Raw genomic sequence first — 21,309 nt, 5'->3', positions numbered from 1 at the left:
CATGATTACTGATTAAAATCATTCGATGACTGACTAAAACAGACTTTGACTTCTCCTTTGCGTATTACTGGTAAAATATATAATTTATCACCTATATTACAAGAGGGAATAGAAATAAAAATACTACTCCAAGGCCATTGTGATATAACCAAAGTGATCACAGTAGCTTTAATCAATCAAAACAGCTAACAGCTACTGTAAATATTTAAAGTAGAATTATATATACAGTATCATAATTAGGAAATGTCTGAAATATTCCTATTTAGGCTATGAAAAGAAACCAAAGTAATATTTGGTGAACTGGAAACAAATCCTTGTGTTCACAAGTTCTGATACAGTGGGTACATTCTATCTAGAACATTCTTTATCTATATTACATTTGAAATTCATACTCAATGTCATTTAAACATACAGGCATGCCTGAATGTGCCTACTACCTTACCCATACTAAAACTTTAGTAAAGTGTTATAACTGTTATTATAGCAAAATGTGTTATGCATCTGAAAATCTGTGTGCACACTATATCCATTATTGCTACTGCAATGGCTTATTTTACAAGTTAGTAGCACAACGCCTGAAAATGGCTTCTTTTACCTCATTTCAACAACCATTATTCTTTCAATTAATTCATGTCTTTGTTTAATCTAATGTGCTTTAAGCAAATGGTAATTAGCCAAAAAATTTGTTTTGAAATACTGCTATACATGTTCATTACAAAATAATAATAATTTAGCACAAAATGATTTGAATTAAATGGTCAAGAAAGTTGCACTTAATTAAGGAAAACTATTTTCTACATAGAATAAAACAATGAAGAAACTTTAATAATAAACTCCTTAAAGAAATATAGTACTTGCTTCTGACACAGTGTTTATATTTAGACAATGAATAAAGTTACTGCAGCCTGATGTCTATGCTATTGTTTGTGCCTTTCACTGCAATATATCTCAGCTCTACATGATACATTTTGATATAGTGCATTAGCTACTGATCCTAAATATTTAATGTACTTTAATAGAACTCTCTGTATTTTTTTTCTTCTAAGCAATGCAGCATTTCACTAACAAATACAAATTAATTTGAAAGTAAGTTGATGTGAACCATTTTGGTCAGTAAGTGTGCTGTTATTTTGGTATATTCACACTATTACAGTTCATTATTAGTAGTAACTGCACAAAACAACTAGGAGTCCTGTGGTCTACTGTTGGTAAAAATGGAAGCGGTTCAGTTTCAGTCATCCAGTAAACAATCCCCGGCAGCAGCTGTGATAAAGTACATTATATTAGACATAGTAAGGACAGGAATGACAAATGCTGTCTTTGCTAAGATTAGGGTGCCCATGAAAGAATCAGGTGGAAACTAAGCTGTATAGGTGAGGTTCTTGACTGTCAGTTCTACAATCCTTGCCAAGGTGTCATTGGTCCCTAGTAGATTCTGAATGAAGACAGAATCAACTACATATATGCATTTATTTATTCATTAGAAATTGATCACATACTATACTATGTGGGACAGCTTTGGTGTTTTTACATCAATTAGAACTCATAGAGCCTATAGACAGGTTTGTATACAGCCTTAGACTTGTCATGAGTTAGCACATTGCAAGACTGTTCTAGTAACTTGACACTGAATCAGCTCCATGGATTGTTATATTTGAGATGTTAAGCAGGTAATTTACTAATTTGTACAAATGTCATGTTCTGCACAAGCAGATATAAAAATTCACAGTTTAAGCTAGATTATGTGTTTGAAGTAAATCTGCTTTACTGATAAATACAGCACACTGCAGAAGTCAAGAAAAGATGTTATATGTAAAAAGGAGCAGGGGTTACAAAAGCATATGTGATTCATAATCATATGCTTAAAAACACTGCACTTTATGTAAATTGTGGTTGCTATTGAGAAGAGCTATTTAGCCATCTCATAGTAGTTTTTTCGTTTTTTTTTTTGTTTTTTTTTTAAATATAGTGAGCCAGTCATTTTAACCTGCCTTTACAAACTTGAAACATGTGAAGAAAATAATACCCCAAAATCTGGGAACTTTGAAGAGCCTGCCTAGTCGCTAACAAAAACATGAATAACGGACATTTCAAAAAAGCTGTACAAATAAATTAATAAATAAATAACCAAACAAACAGAAATGGGGGACTAATGATCATACCACAAGATATAATTAATTTCTAAATAATGAAGAAACTTGTTACCTATACTTATATTCCTAAACAAGGTTTATTAATTCAATAGTATGATGAAAGATTTGCAACAAGCTTATGAGCAAAGAAAATGGCTGACCTTCCATTGGGGCTGCTGAAGGCTGTACACCTGTGTAAGGTTGCTGAGGTGCCTGAGGCTGAATTCCAGGCTGCTGGGCTGCAGAAGAAGAAGAAGCAATGCTATCAGGTGTGCCAGACCGTTCTTCTACTGGTGCGCTTGGAGGGCCTAGATTGAAAGGGAGAATCATGATAAATATTCAAAAATATTTTAGCAATTCACCACAGAGGTATGCTGTACCAGTCCCTGAATGATACAATTATAAGCCACCAAAGTACAAAAATAAAATAACTAGATACCAACACTAGTTCCCCATCAAAAATACCTCAATACAAAACAATCAACACACACACTGAATACCAAAGACAGAAAAAAAACCAAGATCAGTTGCCGATACTGATACCGATACTGATGCAGCTGGAGTATCATCTTGCAAGAATGATTAATCTTTTGTAAAAATTTACAGTACGTGTAGATATCAAAAAGTCACATTTAAAGACACTGCATTAGCAGACTATTACAAAGATCAGACTTCTTAGCTTGTTTTATTAACAGAAACTATTAAATATGTTCAATTCTTACAAATGACCTGTGGAGCATTACCATCACATTTCTTCTCGAAAAACGTAAAAAGTGTTGCATTTTTACATTTTTATTTTTTACTGTCAAACGTGCAAAACACTGCAAGTATGCAGTCAGAAGTGTAATAAGTATAATAATGATGCAAATACTGAGCGAACGTTACTTTTGGATTCATCAGAATTACTTGCGGTTTCACTGTCGATTTTAATATCACTGCATAAAGACAGTTTCACTTTGTCATCACTGCTGATGACAGGTTCCTCAACATCACTGCTCGTATCACTGACAAGAGCATGCAGTTCTTGGGCTGCTGAAAAACATTTTTTACAAGATGCCATTATTACTAGGCATGCATACAGGTGAGAGGTGAAGACATGCCTGTACCGTTGCCCAGGTAACACTTGAAAGTGCCACTTTAAGTTCTGCTTTTACAGCCAGAGTGATGCTCGGGTCTAACACTAGGGAATGGGAAGTAAAGCTAATATTGAGTAATAATTTTTTTTTTTTTTTTAAATGCACATAATATAGAAAGTTCAAAAATGTGTTCTATGTAAGTACATTTATCAAGCTATAAATGTGATATACTCTTCACTAAAAAAAGGCACTGATTATTTTCTATTCAAAACAATCACAACTTAAACCATTACTAATGGTTTAGTTGATTTGTGTGGTGTTGCCGTGATAACATATTGTCTCCTGACATGTATCACATTTTAAGCCACTGAATAATAATGAAGCAAAATAACTCCAAACAATGCATTGCTTTCTTTCTGCCATTGCCTCAAGTACACAGTCTCACTGCTTTAGCTGGTGGACTACAACTCTGCCAGTGTGAACACAGGACAATGAAAAGCACAGAAGGAAATGTAGCTCACCATCAAATGCTTTTAAAAATAATTTCTAATAAAGTTGAATATTATTGAAAACGTGTAAAGTATTTTAGTATCAATCCATCCATCCCTACTAGTCTGAAATGTTTGCTTTTCAGTCCCACTCCTATCTTTTGACTCAGAATGAGCAATACGACTTTCTGTCGTGTCTGATGTGCTGTGGGATTCACCGTTTACTCGCTGCGTTTTTCTATCTGTATGGTACTGGAGTCTTTATTTTCTTTTGCAAACAAGCCTGAAGAAAAATAAATAAAAAATTAAAAAATGCTCTTTTCTGCTTGGACTAGGATATACATTTCTTTGCAACCATAAACACACACACTAACATTACACATGTATGCAACTGTGTAACGCAGCATTATAACTTAGCAAAGTGACTGTCAAAAAATTAAAAAAGAACACTTAAATAAGGCAAATGAAAATGTGAACATTTATTAGCTAGTTGCAGCCGACATATTTTTAGTTGCCTATCATGAAATGTTTTTTACTCACATTGTAGAGGGCTGAGCTTTGACTTGGGCTAATCCTAACTTCAAGCTGAAAGTCATGTCATTATGCCTAGCCTAGTAAACATTGAGTCCATGTATCTGTATTACATCATGCTAAAGTAACATTCACCTTACTGGGATGACAGCGAGTCTCCTTCCTCCACAGAGCCTGTAATGGCATGTTTCCTTGTCAATTTTTCGTACATCACACTTGTGCTCTCGTGCTATACATGGTCAGACCTACACATTGTGCAACTCACATCCTTTGTTCCTGCATTCAGAGAAAAGTGCTCGCAAACTTCAGAAGTCTTAGGTCACACCATATGTCACCTTCTTATTTTCTGCCATTTTTCACGTGTTTACTAATGAACGAAGAAGTTACGCAATTGTGCGCCACATTATACTCAGCCTAATGATGTAATCAACTAATCAATGAAAGTGATCTTTAGCAATGTTTTTAATAATCATTATAATCGATTGTGAAGATTAGATGTTGCAACCCTATATTATGCACTTGAATGATATTTGTTTCAGTCTGTTTAATTGTTTGTACATTAATAAAATCATTATTTGTTAAGAGAAAGGGGTTGGGAGCATGCGCTGACACAAATGTTATTAAAAATGTTTATGACCATTTTAAGGGCTGTACTAAAAATGGCCTTTACCTGCAGGAATGCACTGTTCCATGTGTCATGTTCACAAAAACTGTCATCAGGAAATCTATTGCAGTAATTTTCTTACCAATTTATCAGGACTTTCTTTTTTAGTCAAAGATCCAGTTATATGCCACTATTTTTTTTACTGCTGAATTGTGCACTCCATAGGATCATTTGAAATGGCACATTTTCCACAAATCTCAACACCTGTCAACTTGAAGGAGCCTCCACAAACTTATATCTTCTCAATCAAAATATGCTGAATACAGAATACATTTTCTACAGCAAACTTGCAAATATTGCAAAAGAAGTAACAACATTAAATATTAGCTTAACTTGATCATGTTTGCTGCTGTTAATACCAGGCTGGGTGGTGGTTCCACAATGATAGATCAATACTTGCCATCATACTTCCTCACAAACAATACGCCTCATGCAAGTCATTATTCTATCAGGCCACATGTAAGTAAACTACAGTCAGCATTTCATACCTTCTATCTTGCAAGGCTGAGCTGATGGTTGATATTGTGTATCGCCAATAAGCTACATGCATTGGCGTAATCTATTGGCCCCAAACATTTACAGAAATGTCCTCGAAGTGCCAAACTGTAGCCATCACTTTTTTTTTGTTTTAATTTCTCACATTCCTCACAAGAAAGCAGTCAGGCATTCACATTTCCAGCATGAGACAGATGAGATTCCTGTGATATGCTAGTTTAGCCCGAGTGTGCTGTAACGGAGGGATGGCAGCATGATCAAAAGCATCATGCACAAAGTTTGAATGGGAAGAGTGCAGGTATATTTTAGCACCATAGTGCCCATGATGTTTCTCTCTTTACATTGGTCTTTTAGGTAGCTCAATATCCTTTGATAGACTCACCGTGGCTACTCAAATTGGAATTCTTTTACATCTTTGGCAGGTGTGTTCTTTTTAAAGGCAGCCTTTAATTTGTTCATTTGTGTGATGGAATGTCAGCTCATACTGTGGGTGAATGATCCCCAGGCTAATGCAACTCGTCAGCAATGTCAAAATATTTTCCATTCACTATCCGTTTTCTAACCTATTTATTCTGGGCAGGGTCGCAGGGAAGTTGGAGCCCATTCTTGTTATAGTTTGCAAAACCTATACACAGTAAGTGAGATTTGGGCTATGGAAAAGGAAAATGTTGGCATAGTGGTACTTAGTTAGTCTTGCCTACGGTACTTGAATGGATCCCCCACCCTTAGATTGAATGTTAGTTTACTGTGGCGCTCGCAGGTTCAAGAACACCGCTTCCCTCAATAACATATACTAATATACATGTACCCCAACCATTAAAGTAATAACAATACTGGGAGGAGGAACAAGATGCTGACTAAACCAAGTGCTCCCAGTAATTTGGTTGTACTTCAAGAAATGCTTGCGGGCAAATAGGAACGTAACAGTACTGTGTACATGAAATAATAAATCTGAAATAAACTACTTTCACTATATAGCAAAGCAGTGCCTTGCATTTTTTTTTAAAGCCAGTGTCATTGTCCCCCTGCATGCATATTGAACATTGGCATGTCATTTGCACACATGATAAGAAATGACCAAAGGCAAGCCACAGTGAAAAACAAGAAAGTATGACTTTTTTTTCCTATTACGCATGCTTTTTTTTTTTGTTTAGGTATGATGGTAATAAGAGAATAACTGATGACACCGTGTTTAATGAGTAAAAGTAATTGGTAACTTCTAGTTTCCTGTTTGTAAACGTTTATTGAAATCCATTTTATGATGAGGCAGATCTAATTTTAGAATTTTGTCTCAATACTGCATTGTGATTAGTAACAATTTTAAATTAACTTGGAACGATTCATCTTTGAATCATCGTAATAAAATGAAATACCACTATGTGTGCTGGGTTGCAGCAATCTGTGAGACAACAGAACTAATGTGTCAAAGATAAAACATCCATGCATAATATAGCTTGATATTTGTCAGTTATAGATTATTGCTTTATGTAATGGTCTGTACTGCAAATAATAAGGCATCCTGTGTAATTTTCATAATTAGATTCAATAGCATGGCACAAAAGACAAAGATGATATTCTAAGAAATATTTTACTGGTTACTTTTTATTCAAGAAAAAATCTTGCAACTTTAGTCTGGTAAAATATTAAACAAAATAATGGGAATGTTCCATAAAGATGAAAATGTCTTGTAGACATCTAGAAATAGTAAAATATTTTTATTATGCAAATATTAGCTGTCTTTATTCAAAGTTGTGTCACTGAAAAATTTCATACAAATTATTGATAAAAAATACTGTTAAGTATTTAACTGACAATTAAAAGAATAGGTAAGAACAGAAACAGTTTCATACCAGAGACCTGATCCTCATTTAGCCCAAAGGAGGAGATAACATTTTTGCTCATTTCATCTTGATTCTTTAGTGGATCAAAAGCTGACATGCTGGCAGCACTAACTGGTCCTAGTTGCTTGACTGAGGAGTCAGGAGCCACTGATTTTGCTTCCCTTCCATCTACTGTCTCTGGAACAAATGAAAAAAGAAGAACCTGATTGACATTTTAGCATTTTTTGCAATAAATAGGAATGCATACTGAAATAATATCCAACATTCAAACACTACTAAAATGATTTATGCATTCTTAGTAGCAACATGCCTATACAGATGAGTTCCCATTATTACAGATGTTATCCATAATACATAATAAATAAATACATACATACATACAGTGCATCTGGAAAGTATTCACAGCGCATCACTTTTTCCACATTTTGTTATGTTACAGCCTTATTTCAAAATGGATTAAATTCATTTTTTTCCTCAGAATTCTACACACAACACCCCATAATGACAACGTGAAAAAAGTTTACTTGAGATTTTTGCAAATTTATTAAAAATAAAAAAAATGAGAAAGCACAGCCTTTGCCATGAAGCTCAAAATTGAGCTCAGATGCATCCTGTTTCCCCTGATCATCCTTGAGATGTTTCTGCAGCTTAATTGGAGTCCACCTGTAGTAATTTCAGTTGATTGGACATGATTTGGAAAGGCACACACCTGTCTATATAAAGGTCCCACAGTCGACAGTTCATGTCAGAGCACAAACCAAGCATGAAGTCAAAGGAATTGTCTGTAGACCTCCGAGACAGGATTGTCTCGAGGCACAAACCTAGGAAAGGTTACAGAAAAATTTCTGCTGCTTTGAAGGTCCCAATGAGTACAGTGGCCTCCATCATTTGTAAGTGGAAAAAGTTCGAAACCACCAGGACTCTTCCTAGAGCTGGCCGGCCATCTAAACTGAGCGATCAGGGGAGAAGGGCCTTAGTCAGGGAGGTGACCAAGAACCCGATGGTCACTCTGTCAGAGCTCCAGAGGTCCTCTGTGGAGACAGGAGAACCTTCCAGAAGGACAGCCATCTCTGCAGCAATCCACCAATCAGGCCTGTATGGTACAATGGCCAGACGGAAGCCTCTCCTTAGTAAAAGGCACATGGCAGCCTGCCTGGAGTTTGCCAAAAGGCACCTGAAGGACTCTCAGACCATGAGAAAGAAAATTCTCTGGTCTGATGAGACAAAGATTGAACTCTTTGGCGTGAATGCCAGGCGTCACGTTTGGAGGAAACCAGGCGCCGCTCATCACCAGGCCAATACCATCCCTACAGTGAAGCATGGTGGTGGCAGCATCATGCTGGGGGGATGTTTTTCAGCGGCAGGAACTGGGAGACTAGTCAGGATAAAGGGAAAGATGACTGCAGCAATGTACAGAGACATCCTGGATGAAAACCTGCTCCAGAGTGCTCTTGACCTCAGACTGGGGCGACAGTTCATCTTTCATCAGGACAACGACCCTAAGCACACAGCCAAGATATCAAAGGAGTGGCTTAAGGACAACTCTGTGAATGTCCTTGAGTGGCCCAGCCAGAGCCCAGACTTGAATCCGATTGAACATCTATGGATAGATCTTAAAATGGCTGTGCACCGATGCTTCCCATCCAACCTGATGGAGCTTGAGAGGTGCTGCAAAAAGGAATGGGCCAAACTGGCCAAGGATAGGTGTGCCAAGCTTGTGGCATCATATTCAAAAAGACTTGAGGCTGTAATTGCTGCCAAAGGTGCATCGACAAAGTATTGAGCAAAGGCTGTTTATAGTTATGTACATGTGATTTCTCAGTTTTTTTAAACCTCAAGTAAACTTTTTTCACGTTGTCATTATGGGGTGTTGTGTGTAGAATTCTGAGGAAAAAATGAATTTAATCCATTTTGGAATAAGGCTGTAACATAACAAAATGTGGAAAAAGTGATGCGCTGTGAATACTTTCTGGATGCACTGTACATACATACATATATACATACATACATAAATAAATTGGCATCATTGGAGAGAGGAAGATGGAGAAAAAGAATAAAACCAAGAAGCACAATAAGACAGTGAAAACCAAAACAGTCACTAAGAATGCTTGAAAATCAAAGCTTTTTCCTCACTGTACTCCACTGATCTGTATGTTGGCGCACACCTTATCTTAAGAACCAAAAAAAGCAACTAAGATAATTCCCTTTGTACTAGACATTGGAAATTGTTTAGGTCTTCAGGCAAGTGTGTTTTTATACAAAATTAATTAATTAGCTTTCCAGAATATTTAAAGCCTCTTACTTTACAGGGAAAGTATATACTTCATTAGATGGAAAAAAAATATCACAAGACTCAATTGGAAAGGTTTAGCCTGCATAATTAAGAACAGTATTAACATATACACCACATCGTAAAGAAGGTTTCAACAGTTCCTCAGAAAGTGAACAACGACAACAACATTTATTTCTATAGCACATTTTCATACATAGGATATAGCTGAAAGTGCTTTACAAAAATAGAAATAGAAACAAGAAAAGAACAACAAACTAAGATTGGGTAAGATCGAAAATAAATAACAAAAAAACGAGTACATTGGTAGAGTCCTTATTAATAGTATTATTTTTTTGAAATCTCTATAGATGACTCCAATGGCAAGGTCTGATGACTGGGAAAACAGGAAAAAGGACCACCCAGCCCCCACTGGCATTCTACGTAACATAAATTAACTTACAGTGGGTACGGAAAGTATTCAGACCCCCTTCAACTTTTCACTCTTTGTCATATTGCAGCCATTTGCTAAAATCATTTAAATTAATTTTTTCCCTCATTAATGTACACACAGCACCCCATATTGACAGACAAAAAAAAGAATTTTTGAAATTGTTGCAGATTTATTAAAAAAGAAAAACTGAAATATCACATGGTCCTAAGTATTCAGACCCTTTGCTCAGTATTTAGTAGAAGCACCCTTTTGAGCTAATACAGCCATGAGTCTTCTTGGGAAAGACGCAACAAGTTTTTCACACCTGGATTTAGGGATCCTCTGCCATTCCTCCTGCTCATCACTTGTCCAATACAGTCCCCACAGTGAAGCATGGCGGTGGCAGCATCATGCTGTGGGGGTGTTTTTCAGCTGCAGGGACAGGACGACTGGTTGCAATCGAGGGAAAGATGAATGCGGCCAAGTACAGGGATATCCTGGACAAAAACCTTCTCCAGAGTACTAAGGACCTCAGACTGGGCCGAAGGTTTACCTTCCAACAAGACAATGACCCTAAGCACACAGCTAAAATAACGAAGGAGTGGCTTCACAACAACTCTGTGACTGTTCTTGAATGGCCCAGCCAGAGCCCTGACTTAAACCCAATTGAGCATCTCTGGAGAGACCTAAAAATGGCTGTCCACTAACGTTTACCATCCAACCTGACAGAACTGGAGAGGATCTGCAAGGAGGAATGGCAGAGGATCCCCAAATCCAGGTGTGAAAAACTTGTTGCGTCTTTCCCAAGAAGACTCCTGGCTGTATTAGCTCAAAAGGGTGCTTCTACTAAATACTGAGCAAAGGGTCTGAATACTTAGGACCATGTGATATTTCAGTTTTTCTTTTTTAATAAATCTGCAACAAGTTCAAAAATTCTTTTTTTTGTCTGTCAATATGGGGTGCTGTGTGTACATTAATGAGGGAAAAAATTAATTTAAATGATTTTAGCAAATGGCTGCAATATGACAAAGAGTGAAAAATTGAAGGGGGTCTGAATACTTTCCGTACCCACTGTATGTTGTTCCTTGTTATTTTTAGTAAAGTAGTTCTAATAATTGATAACACAAGAGAAATAATAAATGACCACTATAGTAAGAATGTAAAACATCAGCATGTTAACATTAAAGATGTGCAGATGTGTATAGCTCCCATTTTCATTTGTATTGTAAATATCAGCAAAGAGTGTGGACTAGGTGGGTGGCGCATTGGAAAAAAGAAAACCGAATATTTACTGATCAAGTGAAATTGAAACAGAATATTGAACTGCCAATTTTAATATATCAAAGCATGAAAGTAGTCCTTGTAATAAAATTATTATGAGAAAAACTGAATATTTGAAATTTAATTCTGAATCTATTAAAACACCTAGGTTTTTTTTACTTCACACTTAATATTTAAGCCCAAGTGATCAACTTTACTTCTAAAGTCCCCACTTTTTTATTGCTGAAAATAATTAAAACTTTTTAATTCACCTTCCTTGAGGAAGTTGAATTTCAGAAACATTTGATGATTGTTGGCTAAGACCATCTGCGTCATCTGGTACTATAGACAAATAAAGCTGTGTATCAGCATGTTTTGAAATAAAGTGACGTAAAGGGAGCATGTAAAGTGAAAATAACAGTGTACCAATAATTGACCCAGTGGTACACCATATTCAATATGATGAATCACTGATGTAGAGTCCCTACAACTTATATTTCCCATCTGATATATATGATTTAAACCAGTGTAGTACATTGTCAGAAAGACCAAACCCATTCTCTAAGGTAGTTAATGAGAATACCATGATCTATAGCATCAAAAGCTGCACTTAGAATCTAAGAGGACAAGAATGGATACATTGTTGGCATCTGCATTACAGCACAGATTATTACCTATTTTAATTAAGGCAGTTTCAGTACTATAATTGGTTCTAAAACTTGACTGAAACTTATCAAACTTATCAAGGACAGAGGTTTGGTTTAAACACTCACATAACTGCCGAAATACAACCTTTTGTATAATTTTGCTCAGAAAAGGCAGGTTAGAGATTGGTCTGAAACTGATAATATCAGAGTTGTCCCTTTTTGGGAAAGGTTTAACTAGTACACTCTTTAAAGAAACTATAAAAATAACAGTATCTAAAATGCAGTTCTGTGGTGGGTTGGCACCCTGCCCGGGATTGTTTCCTGCCTTGTGCCCTGTGTTGGCTGGGATTGGCTCCGGCAGACCCCCGTGACCCTGTGTTCGGATTCAGCGGGTTGGAAAATGGATGGATGGATGGATGGATAAAATGCAGTTAACAATATCCAGTACACTGTTAATTAATACCTCTGAGACTTCTTTAAAGACTTTTACTGGAATCGGATCAAGCACAAATTGGACGACTTAAACTGTGTAATTATTTTCTGCAATTCGGAACAATTTATTAAAGCAAAGGTGTTTAACTAATTGCAATAAAAGGTTGGGGTTCCACAAGGTTTATTTTGGCTGTTTGCATTATACTACCTCTTACATTCTTTATGTTGTCCTTAAAAAATACTGCAAAAGAATTACAATTTGCTTTTGGCTTCTCCTAAAGTGGGTTCCATTGATGGAGCAGGGTTTTACAGATGACGGATAGTAGAAAATAATCTCTTAGATTATGTAAAATCTCTCTGCCACTCTCTGCTCACAATTAAAATTTTCTACCGTACTCACATCAGCGGCTATGTCTAAAATTGGTTACCACTCTCAGGCTGACTGCTAAACTAACGAAGCACAAAGATAGCCGCTGAAATAAAAAAAGTCTTAAAATGTCTCTCAAACCCAGTCTCTCTCCCCCCCCCCCAACCCTTAGCACAAATAATGATACATTAAAAATATACAGAAATAATCCAATATTTGGAGATCTAAAGTCCATTTTACTACAATGTTAAAACCTTCGGAAATTCCCAAATCTAAATGTATGTGTTGGCTATGTAATATGCGGACAAAGATTAAAATCATCGTTTTAAAGTCATGCCAATTATGAAATGAAAGTTAAAACTTTCTGCTATTTAATGCCTATCATAATTAGTTACAATAAAGTAAAACAGAACAGTAGAGTCTGTATTAAAAGAGGCATTATATTTTGGTGGACAATAAACAGTAAGTAACAGAGAACAAGGTACTTTTTGAATAACAATAGCAAAAACAATTTTAAGGGTGCAAAATTCTCTTTGCTAAGGTTTTTGCAGCATATGCAAATTGAAAAAATATTTCACATTTTTTCTCTTGCCGGATTGAGTGAATGAAGCTGTAGTTTGATGGAACTGCTTCATTTAGTTCTATAGCACTGTCAGTACTGAGCCATGTTTCACACAAAGTTAAAAAAATCTGTTTTCTTATCAGATTAATGAGTAATGAAATCATTAATGTTGAATGTCTTACTAGTTTGACCAGTAATGTTAAGTTAGCCATACTAATCATTTTAATATGCTGTACCGAGGCAATGCGACCAATCTTAATATGAATCAGGTTATTTACGTTAATACTGGTTTGTCTTTTTTATTACTAAATCTATCATTTGTTATTACAGGGGAGATATAATGTACTACTTTAGATAAATCAGAGTATTACAGTCATATCCATTACTAAATATAACATTGATTAGTCAGTCATGATTTATTACCTTTTCAATGTCGGAGAAAGCCCTAAGCAGAATCAATTTGAATGCAGGCCATCTAGTCTGAAGAAGCAGTGTTTCTACCAAAATCGCTCAAAGTTGTCCATGTATTGATGTGCTCTCTCTTGTAGAAGGATCTCATCCAGTTGTCCAGGGCTTGAAGTTGGCAGATCTAATCATTGGGAGTGGACTGGACATAATTGATTTTTGCAGCAGGGCTCTCTTAGTGGCCTGAATCAGTAAAGGGAAGTCCATCTTTACTGGTGGTGCTGAATTCTGTTTACTACTGTATGCAGCATTATGATTCCAAAGTTCCTGATCTTGTGCTTTTCAAAGGCAGATAGGGTATTATTCTAATATCTGACATGCAGGCACCAGGAATACAGAAAACAAATCTTGCCAATAATAAAAACATCATAACAATCTACTTCTTTGATAGGAGAGCTGAGAGGTAAACTCTGGTGCTGGTGTAAAACTAACTCAGTTCAGGATCAAAATGCAATGGCATTGCTGAGCTGATGTTTTTGGCTCGATTCTGAAAGAATCCTCCTGAGTGGCAAGAAGCTTTACATTTCTCATGGTTTGGGGTGAAGGAGAAGCTGAATCTCCGAGTTTTCAGCTCTTCATCCACATGCCACAACTTGCAGTTCACCATCTTGCTTTCCCAGAATTGCAACTACCAAATCTCTCACAAAATAGATCCTTTAAGTCTGAATTTGACCTTTTCTAATTGTACGTTAAATAAAACGTCCTTTTTCCATTCTGCTATGGTAGATGACAGGATTTCAGATGAGCAAAATGTAACTTTTTTTAATAAAAAAAAACTAACATTTTTTATGTGCTAGCAATGTGGTCTAAACTGCCACAATGTCCAATGGATAGTGAAATTCCATCTGGTATTACACCACATAGTGCTTTTACAGGGATAGAAATTATTGAATGGTAAAAAAGGCGTAACCTTAATTTTAATTGAAAGCTCCTGTTTTCAATATTATTTGTGATTATCTAATAGTACACTATTAAAAAAAAAAGTCTTTATCGTTGGCATAGCAGAAGTTGAAGGATAGCTAGAAAAGTCAAACAGCAAAGTTTCAAAGTCAAATGTAGTAAAAGAAACATTTTCATGAAAGGTTATATTTGTAGCAGAATTGACTGAAGGATGCAAATATATTATCAATTCATTGACTGTAGAAAGTTGTAATAACAAATACCTTTCATACATTATAAATTGTGGAGTTTAAAGATTGCAGAAATATAGAATATGTTTTCCTTTTAGGTATCATATTCTGAGTAAGTTTTAAGCCACTGGATTTCAGCTTACATAATGGTAATTAACAGTGATTATGACACATGTAACAGGGATGTGCTATATGATTAGTTAGGGTGGTTTACATTTAGTTAGTTTTAGCTATTGGTGATGCGACGTATGGTAATGGGAAGTGGCATACGCAGAGCAGTATTGTGGAGGCTGGCAATAGGCACATGCAATTGTTGAAATTGGCGCAGACCCTTCATTAAAAGCTAGAAGCTTTAGGTAAGACGGTGCTTTTCTTTGCCAACAAACTGACTGAAGTTGGTAGCATGGAAGGAATAATAGGAGAGAAAAGGATAGTGGTCAGAACGCTCATTTGAATAGAGGTCTGGAACAGGGTGAAAACTCCCATATGTTTGTGTGATGTCCCAAATAGGGTGTCAAATCTGTAATGTTGAAGCAGGTTCATAGGAGATTTTGGCTCTGGTAACTCCAACGCAAGCCAGTTCCACAAAGTTGTAGCTGAAGGCAACAGGGACATAATGACTGCATTACATGAGCAATCGAGTGAGATGACAGAATAAATGTTGTGATGCAGTCATTGCCTAATATATTGCTAAAGTATGCAATATTGGCAATGTGGCTACATTTATTGAATAAGCACTCGGATGTGTGAGGCTTTGGAGGAGGGACTCTGAATTCTGGACATTCTTGGTTAACTGCATTCATTATGACTCTACAGTAGCGTACCATAAACTTTGTTTTTAAAGACAGTATTTATTTATGCATCTTTATTTATAAGCTCTATTTGTCACTTTGTTCAAAATAAATTATGTACCTTTTTGCACCAAGAAACTGCTGTTTTGTTTCTCAATGATTGCTGGTCTATCCTCTGCTCTAACTCTACGAAATACTACGGGTCCACGTAACATCCGAGGGTCAGGCAAGTCCTGGCATGGTGACCCCCGACAGTAACTAGAGACACTTTTTATGCAGAGCAAATCACTTAGAAGGGGGGCAGGACAAGACATCCTCTCTACAGCTAAACAAGCCAGTAAGGTTTCATTCCCCTAAACCTGCCAATTCCTTCAGCAGTATGTCTAGTAGCAACCCAGTACAAAAACTGGAAATTATACTACTACTACAACTACTATTATTATAAATTCACCTGCTTTAGATCTCTGCAGAATTTATTTTTGAATCTGTGGCCAGTCTGCATTGCAAATTTAACAAATTATGGTAAAGTACAAACCCTTAAATAAGGATTTATTAATATATAGTATCTAAGTATATTCCACTTGCAGTATAGATATTTTAGAAGAATATTCATTGTAACAATGTTAATTCTCCTAATTATTTTAAGATGAAGTTCTTGTTACTTACGCAGATAGATGGCAAACAGTTTAATGATGGCCAGTAAAATAAGTAACAAGGATTTGGCCCCATCTAGGTCTATGTTCTACAGTCAAATAATCAGAATTTATTATTATTCACACAAAATGCAGCTTGTGGGCAGGAGTATAATATTATCAATGCAAATATATATAGTCTAAACCTTTGAAGATTATCAAACCATTTGTTAGGACTGTGACCTGAATCTTAATATCATTGCTTAACAAAGTTGGGAGTGTAGGATGTACATTTTAAAAGGTTTTTAATTATTTATTGAAAAAAATGTTGCTTTCATCATTAGCTTCAGTAAAAAGGCAAGCATGATAAGAGACTATTTATAGTGAGGCATCAAAAAGGTGCATCGACAGAGGTAAGAAAAAGCTCCAATAGCATTTCATGTCACATCTCTGGTGAACACTTCATTGCATAAAAGTCCTCAACGTGAGTGTGTCATAGAGAGGATGTGCAACATTGTTCATTATGGCCATCAGTATTGTCTTCATTCTCTCTTTCACTAGTACATCCAGTGGGTCAAAATTGTGTCTCTTAACTGAGCTTGCCTTCTTAATTAACTTGTAGATTCAGTAGGTGTCTCTTAAAGAGAGGTTACTACCCCTGTACACCGCATAAATATTGTACTGCCATTCACAGTTAGGCAGGGATGCACATAACATTTTTGTTCAGATTCTCAATGACGTAGATTTTGTTTGGTACTCACCCTTAGGCCTCATTATCTGACTATGCACTATCCATCTCCTCCTCATTGTCCTCTGTGTCCTCCTCTTCACTGCCTTGCCCACTGGCCTATTCTGTATTAGCAGAAGATGTTCTTGCTGTTCCCTGGTTGACCCTGTGAAGAGCTGTTTGCATCCATAGTTCCACAGCAGGATTTGGGTCAAATGTTTTATATGGTCATCTTGGACAAATGTATGTTCATCAGGGATGAGAGGCGAGTATGTAACAGGCAGGATCTGTACTTCACTTTTATTATACTGAGATTTGAAAATCCCTTCTCACAAGATGCACTGCTCAAAGGCAGTGTTAGAGACAATTTAAGCACACTGTAAATCTTAGAATAACAATCTGGATTGCTTGTCTTCACTATGCTGACAAAGTCATACAAAGATGAGGCTGCCAAATGCTTATCTGCAAATTGTTGTAAGCGCATTCATTCTCTTATAATGGTGATTTTGATGAGAGAAGATGGCCTCATATTTCCGAAGAATGCCACTAAGTGCTGTATTACCAAAACGGTGGAGGATTCACATTTCCTGTGGCCAAGATGAAGGATCAATAATTAAAAATGGATCATATGATATGAGAGGTTCATATCTAGTCTCAACCTCATGAATTAAATCTCTCAGCACATGAACCTTGTTCCTGCTGGCATCATCATTGGTAACACTAGTGGCCTTCTGGTGCTCCAGGGTTGCTCACAGCAACATCAGAGACATGGTCTTTATGCTTCACAAACAGTCCATTATTCAGGGCACCATTGGCTTATATACCTACATATCCCTTAGCTTTCACCCTGACAGGGACAGCTTGATGGCATTGAAGACACTGGTGAAAAATCAACAGTAGGGTTTGTGGGTATGAGGGGAGGAATGAGAGCTGCCTACTTTGTCCACCATTGTGAAACCAATAGATAATTGCATCTTCTACTGCAATATTCGCCCAAAAGGCAAACTGCAGTGGGTCCAAAAGAAGACTCACCTAGTCCAAGACTAGCCCAGTTTACAAGTTTTATTTGCTGCATAGGGTCTTAAGTTCCAATTTTGAAGCTTATTAAATTGTTTTTAGATAAGTCAACTGAAAAATAATTTTGAAAAAATATCCTGTTTGTTTTACCATTTCTTAGTGAAAAATATGACAAAAAATGTACAATTTTCACAAAAATGTATCACTGGAAATGAATTATCAAGACATTTAGGAAATGGGCAGTTCAAATCCCTGTAGTTTTATGAAAAGGTTGCAGTGTTTTTTAGTTCCTTAAGAGTTGCTTTTAATGCATCAATTTATAGAAATAATCCCCACAATGTGTATTTAAGACCTTGTCTTTGGTCTGATACCCATTATATTATGTGAATATAAGGACCTCTCCAAATGATATTAGATGCCTGGAACTTCCTACACCAGATTTAATGAAAAGGAAGATTCTTAAAACATAGGTTTTGGAAAAGAAAATTAGATTTCTTCCAATTTAAGATAATATATTTGTCTCCCACTTGGTAAGGAAGGTGGGTTGTAATTATTCTAGACCAGTGATGGCAGACTGCACAATAACGTGTAGTGAATACACTTGACTTATAGTTTTCATCCTCTTTCTCTGTACGTTTATCATTCACTTGCTCAGAGGTTGATGTGCTTGCTGCTTCCAGAGCAGCTGTTCTTTTCTCCACCGTAGCAGCCCACTTCTTCTCTTCTTTTGTCAGCATCTTTTTGTATTAAAACTTGATTTGTTACAATTACTTAGTACATTTTCTTTAATTTTTCACTTAAGCTGGCACTTAAGTCTTCAAGTAGCCTCAAGAATGATTTGAGATATGAAGAGGTAGGGGAAGTGACGGTGAAGGTGGTAGGAATGAGAACAGCGCCCGAATGCATGCACCGCACGGTCACCCTGCTGGCTGCTGCCGAGAGTCGATTCTACAATAAAATAAAATAAAATGAGGAATAACCTTGGAGGTCAATCATCACCCCGAAACCGGACAGTAGATGTCACATAGTACAGTAATCCCTCCTCCATCGCGGGGGTTGCGTTCCAGAGCCACCCGCGAAATAAGAAAATCCGCGAAGTAGAAACCATATGTTTATATGGTTATTTTTATATTGTCATGCTTGGGTCACAGATTTGCGCAGAAACACAGGAGGTTGTAGAGAGAGAGGGACGTTATTCAAACACTGCAAACAAACAGTTGTCTCTTTTTCAAAAGTTTAAACTGTGCTCCATGACAAGACAGAGATGACAGTTCAGTCTCACAATTAAAAGAATGCAAACATATCTTCCTCTTCAAAGGAGCAAACAAATCAATAGGGCTGTTTGCTTTTAAGTATGCGAAGCACCGCGGCACAAAGCTGTTGAAGGCGGCAGCTCACACCCCCTCCGTCAGGAGCAGAGAGAGAGAGAGAGACAGATAAAAAAATCAATACGTGCCCTTCGGGCTTTTAAGTATGCGAAGCACTGTGCAGCATGTCGCTTCACGAAGCAGCTGCACAGAAGGTAGCCAACGTGAAGATAATCTTTCAGCATTTTTAGACGAGCGTCCGTATCGTCTAGGTGTGTGAACAGCCCCCTACGTCAGGATCAGAGAAAGTCAGCGCAAGAGAGAGACAAAAGTAAGCTGGGTAGCCTCTCAGCCATCTGCCAATAGCGTCCCTTGTATGAAATCAACTAGGCAGACCAACTGAGGAAGCATGTACCAGAAATTAAACGACCCATTGTCCGCAGAAATCCGCGAACCAGCAAAAAATCCGCGATATATATTTAAATATGCTTACATATAAAATCCGCGATAGAGTGAAGCCGCGAAAGGGGAAGCGCGATATAGCGAGGGATCACTGTATATGTGTACCAAATTTCAGGTCAATAAGTCAAACGGTTTGTGAGTTACAGGTAAATTAAAATCCTGGACAGACAAACCGACAGCCACGGTAGCTTATTATATAAGAAGATAAGTTAATGTATGAGTTGTGTAGTAATGGATACCACAATAGCTTTTCCATTGCATAAACCCGTCCCACCTGTTGTTACTATGATGCAGATCAAGGAAAGACTTCTAGAAAAAGTTAGAAAATATGCACATATATATGATACCTTATCAAAACACTGTAAAGACAATCAGATGATGGCCAATTCATGTCATGCAATATCGACTAACAACAGTTTGGAAGACAGCAAATGTATGAAATAGTGGAAAAATGTGAATGAGAAATATGTTCACCAACGGAAGGACATATGGCGCAGGAGGAGTGGTGATCCTCAATAGCAAAAACTGACTACATTTTAATGAATCATTTGCTTTTCTTGCTTGCTACAGTGTTAATTTTCTTGACAAAAACTAAGATGAAAAATACTTGTCAATGACATTTTTCTGTGATGAAAGCTGAACAAAAATTAAATAAAAATGTGCCTTTAATGGCAAAACTAAGACTAATGCTTTTAAAATCATAGTTGACGAAAAATAAAATGAAAATGCTACAAACAGACAACTGGACAATGAGCTATGTGAAGCTCTCTGAACGTCTCTATCACGCATGACAAAGTCCGCCAACAAATAAGGTGGTGCAATTTTAAAAACTTGTATGCACGCTTGTCATTGGAGAACACTAATTTGGGCGCCATCAGAAAATCTTGACGTCAGTCAGAATCCTGCTCTACTGCACTCCAATATTAAGGCCAACATGATGTCGGCTGAAAAAAAAAAAAAAAGGGGTCAGGCATATGAACCAACTTTAATTACAATGCGGATGAAAATAAAACCCAGTGTCAGCCATGTGGAATGAAGCTCACAGAAAAGAACACCTCAAACCTGAGAGGCTTCTAGAGGCATGCCATCCTGAATTTCATGCCAAGGTCAAAACCATTAACTCTGGCTCTTGGTCACCTTGTTAATACTAATGAGTTAATTGCAATTGGGGAAAACATACTCATTTTAAAAAAAAAAATTAAAAAAAAAAACCCGGTGATGTAACTGGTGGATACAGATCATAGTTGTGAGTGAAACCACCTCGAATATATCCACTTACACCTACTGGTACAGTGGCAGTGGCAAAATAGTCGTAGCAATTAAAAATCGAGGAAAGTTTCAAATGAAGTAACTATTTGGCTTGTCTGCATCATAGATGAAATGAGCTGCTCCATTAATTAATACTAGGATAAAATATATTTAGGATTTCAGTGCTTGAAGCACATCTCCCAATTAATACGATATGTACATGTCAATCCTGAATACGAATCTGCAAATACTAAATTAGTGTTAATCGTTTGGCATCGGAAAGCAAAATAATGCTAATGAGCATAACCCCTAAAGTGTGAAGAACGCAGTAAA

The 21,309-nt window shown here is 36.7% G+C and overlaps 1 protein-coding gene across 1 annotated transcript in view; it reads right to left on the bottom strand.

Moving 5' to 3' along the window:
- tfg (trafficking from ER to golgi regulator) overlaps nucleotides 1-21,309 on the bottom strand; it is a 146,278-nt gene that overhangs the window by 49,814 nt on the left and 75,155 nt on the right. The window contains exons 5-6 of the mRNA XM_028799937.2: nucleotides 7,237-7,404; nucleotides 2,294-2,440 (exon numbers count right to left, since the gene is read on the bottom strand). Coding sequence (XP_028655770.1) covers nucleotides 2,294-2,440; nucleotides 7,237-7,404 — 315 coding nt within the window. The remainder of the gene's footprint in view (nucleotides 1-2,293; nucleotides 2,441-7,236; nucleotides 7,405-21,309) is intronic.

The sequence above is a fragment of the Erpetoichthys calabaricus genome, chromosome 4 (genome assembly GCF_900747795.2).
Source record: "Erpetoichthys calabaricus chromosome 4, fErpCal1.3, whole genome shotgun sequence".
NCBI classification, from domain to species: Eukaryota; Metazoa; Chordata; class Cladistia; order Polypteriformes; family Polypteridae; genus Erpetoichthys; species Erpetoichthys calabaricus.
Note: the sequence above shows the minus strand (reverse complement) of the source record. Positions and strands in the feature narration are given on the sequence as shown.